The sequence below is a fragment of the Cyprinodon variegatus genome, unplaced genomic scaffold (genome assembly GCF_000732505.1).
Source record: "Cyprinodon variegatus isolate N-32 unplaced genomic scaffold, C_variegatus-1.0 Scaffold837, whole genome shotgun sequence".
In the NCBI taxonomy this organism is placed as follows: Eukaryota; Metazoa; Chordata; class Actinopteri; order Cyprinodontiformes; family Cyprinodontidae; genus Cyprinodon; species Cyprinodon variegatus.
In genome coordinates, this window is record NW_015151290.1 from 205,000 (window position 1) to 207,755 (window position 2,756).

Genomic DNA, 2,756 nt, shown 5'->3' on the forward strand with positions numbered 1-2,756 from the left:
TCACCTTTCTTCCCCATACTGATGCTCGGTTTGAACTGCAGGAGATTGTCTTGACCATGTCTACATGCCTAAATGCACTGAGCTGCCGCCATGTGATTGGCTGCTTAGAAATTAAGTGTTAACGAGCAGTTGGACAGGTGTACCTAATAAAGTGGCTGGTGAGTGTATATATATTTTTTAGTTTTTTTTGTTTTCTGCATAGGTACAACCTGACTCAGACAGAGTTGTTTCTACGCTCCCTTCTCAACGAGGAGGAACCTGTGAAGATGGTTGTTGCATCAGGAGCTCCTCGGTCGGACCAGCACAGAACTGCTAGCAAGGAAAGGGAAAAGGTGTGACCTCATCCTCTCCTAACACATGTGCATCTCTTAATTTTTTCTTCTAATTTTAACTTTTGCATGCTGAACTGGTTCATTATAAACAAGTTTAACAATTTGTTTCAACACATTCTTTAGATTTTAGGAGCAGCTACCTGCATTATGCTCTTTTTATTTAATCCATGCAGAAACAGAAGCCACTGCAGTCTGCTGCACCTACCTATCAGGATACAGAGGACCCCGAGTATGAAGACTTCCGGGCTGAGGCTAATCTCCAGAGAAGACGACAGATTGAGAGCTTTGCCAAGGCTGCAGAAGCTTATAAGCAGGGTCGCAGAGAAGTGGCCTCGTTTTATGCACAGCAGGTAACAGTTTATTAACTCTTGGGTTAAGAATTAATATACATAATCATGTTTAGATTAAGAATGAATACACAAACAGTCAATTGCTGCAATAGTTTTTATATTTAAAACTTTCCCACAAGTTGCACTGCAACAACCTGTTTTCTAGGCCAACAGAGTGGGACAAGAACGTGAAGTGGAAAAAAAATAATGGTTTAGAAAACGTATTACCTATGAATATCTAAAGGGTTTGTATATCACTTTTATTCAGCTGCCGGTATTCAGGAGATGTTTCAATCAGCTTTACACATAATATTTTTTCACCCTTAGTAAACTTAGTCAAACAGGTCAGTTTCTATAATGAAAGTTGTTCTTTCAGTTTCAGGTTTATGACTTCTTAACATGTTGCATTTCCAAAAAAGGTTTCTCTTATTAGTTTTTATTTTGAGGGAATCATTAAAACATTTCCTTGTTTCCCAAATATTCAGTATGTTTTGTTGGATCACCATACAATATAAAATGAATTGTGGGAAGTCCAAATAATGTTAGAACCAAAGTTACTGGTTAATTCCTTTTAGCAGTAGAAATTAAAGGTACATTTTCAACAGCTTGCTATGATCCTGGGCAATAATGTTTTCTCTATATTTAGAATATATCAAATATCAACCTATAGGATATTTCCGTCGTATAAGACAACTGTAGTATTTTATTGACCTGATTGTGTTTGTTTTTGCTGTGTGAGGCTAAAGTCTGAGTCAACAACAAGTTAACAAACTTATTCAGAAGATAATAAAAATAAACAGAAAAGGTTTCAGAACATCCTTATCTTTATTATATAGATCTGCATAAATCTTAGTTTAAGTTTTTTTCTTTTCTTTGGTTTTGTAAAGAGTGTAAAGTATCGGCCTTAGATATAAAAACGTAAATAAAATGTAAATTTTCAGTTTAAAATCCAGCTTAAAGTATTAATTGCGTTTTTCTCTACTCTTTTAGGGACACTTGCATGGCCAACGGATGCGTGAAGCCAACCACAGAGCAGCTGTGCATATATTTGAAAGAGTTAACCAATCGCTGCTGCCCAGAAACATCATGGACCTCCACGGGCTGCATGTGAATGAGGCGTTAGAGCATCTGGCTCAGGTCCTGGAGGAAAAAACTGCAGGTGAAGCAAATATTCTGCACAGCCTTCCTTCTAACATGAACTCTGATCAGTCTGATGCAAGTAGCAGGTAGATTTCTACCATCTGGAGCCAGAAAGTAACCTGTAAAAATACTATACAAAAGCATAAAGCTAAATGAAGAAGCTGAATTAGCTAAAAAAAAAAAAAAGCTAAAGGGTTGCAGAAATCGTCAGAGTTTAACAATCTAAATGCCAAAATCATTTAAAGGTATGGTAGAGGATGTACTTTTTCCAGGTGGATCATCAAAATAAGATTTCCTCCTAATTGTCAATCATTCCTCTTGAAAGCTCTAAATGTAAAGCAAAAAAAAAATCTTGCTAGACGATAGCTTGTTTAATGGTCTTTAGCATGCTAAAGTTAGCTATAAAGATGCTTGCAGAGCTTTACAGATGCAGAGAAATACACCTATTTGCATTCACGATATCTGTATTACAATTGGCTTTACACATGTTTTTTTTTTTTTGTTAACATGTCTGCTTGTCGTGAATACATTTTCACTTACCGATGGTGATTCTGACATAAAAAAAAATGCAAATCTTCGTTTAGAAAGTAAGCTTGTATGAGCGATACAAACAGAAACTTTTAAACAGAGCGTGCATGAGGAGAAATGGGCGTGTGCATGCTCTCGCATGTGTTAAATAGGAGTTCCCTCTTGGAAGAGGGACGTTTTTTCAAGTGATTTGAAAAAATTTCTCCCCTTTACCTTTCAATATTTGAAACTTTAGTACTAATTGACCAAGTTAAACTGTTATCTGAAGCAATAGTTCAAAGTGCTGTTCCAGGTGTTCAAAAGGCATAAAGTGAGTAGGTGATTTCAATATTAAACCATTGCAAACTGGATGTTAGCTGAAGATATAGGAAAGCAAAATAACCTACAGAACTTATTTAATTAAATATAAATCACAGAGTATAAGAAT

The 2,756-nt window shown here is 36.0% G+C and overlaps 1 protein-coding gene across 1 annotated transcript in view; it reads left to right on the forward strand.

The window, feature by feature from the left end:
• The window catches only part of n4bp2 (NEDD4 binding protein 2), a 19,143-nt gene that overhangs the window by 13,608 nt on the left and 2,779 nt on the right, over positions 1–2,756 (forward strand). Inside the window, exons 12-14 of the mRNA XM_015397077.1 lie at positions 203–332; positions 506–682; positions 1,652–1,820. Coding sequence (XP_015252563.1) covers positions 203–332; positions 506–682; positions 1,652–1,820 — 476 coding nt within the window. The remainder of the gene's footprint in view (positions 1–202; positions 333–505; positions 683–1,651; positions 1,821–2,756) is intronic.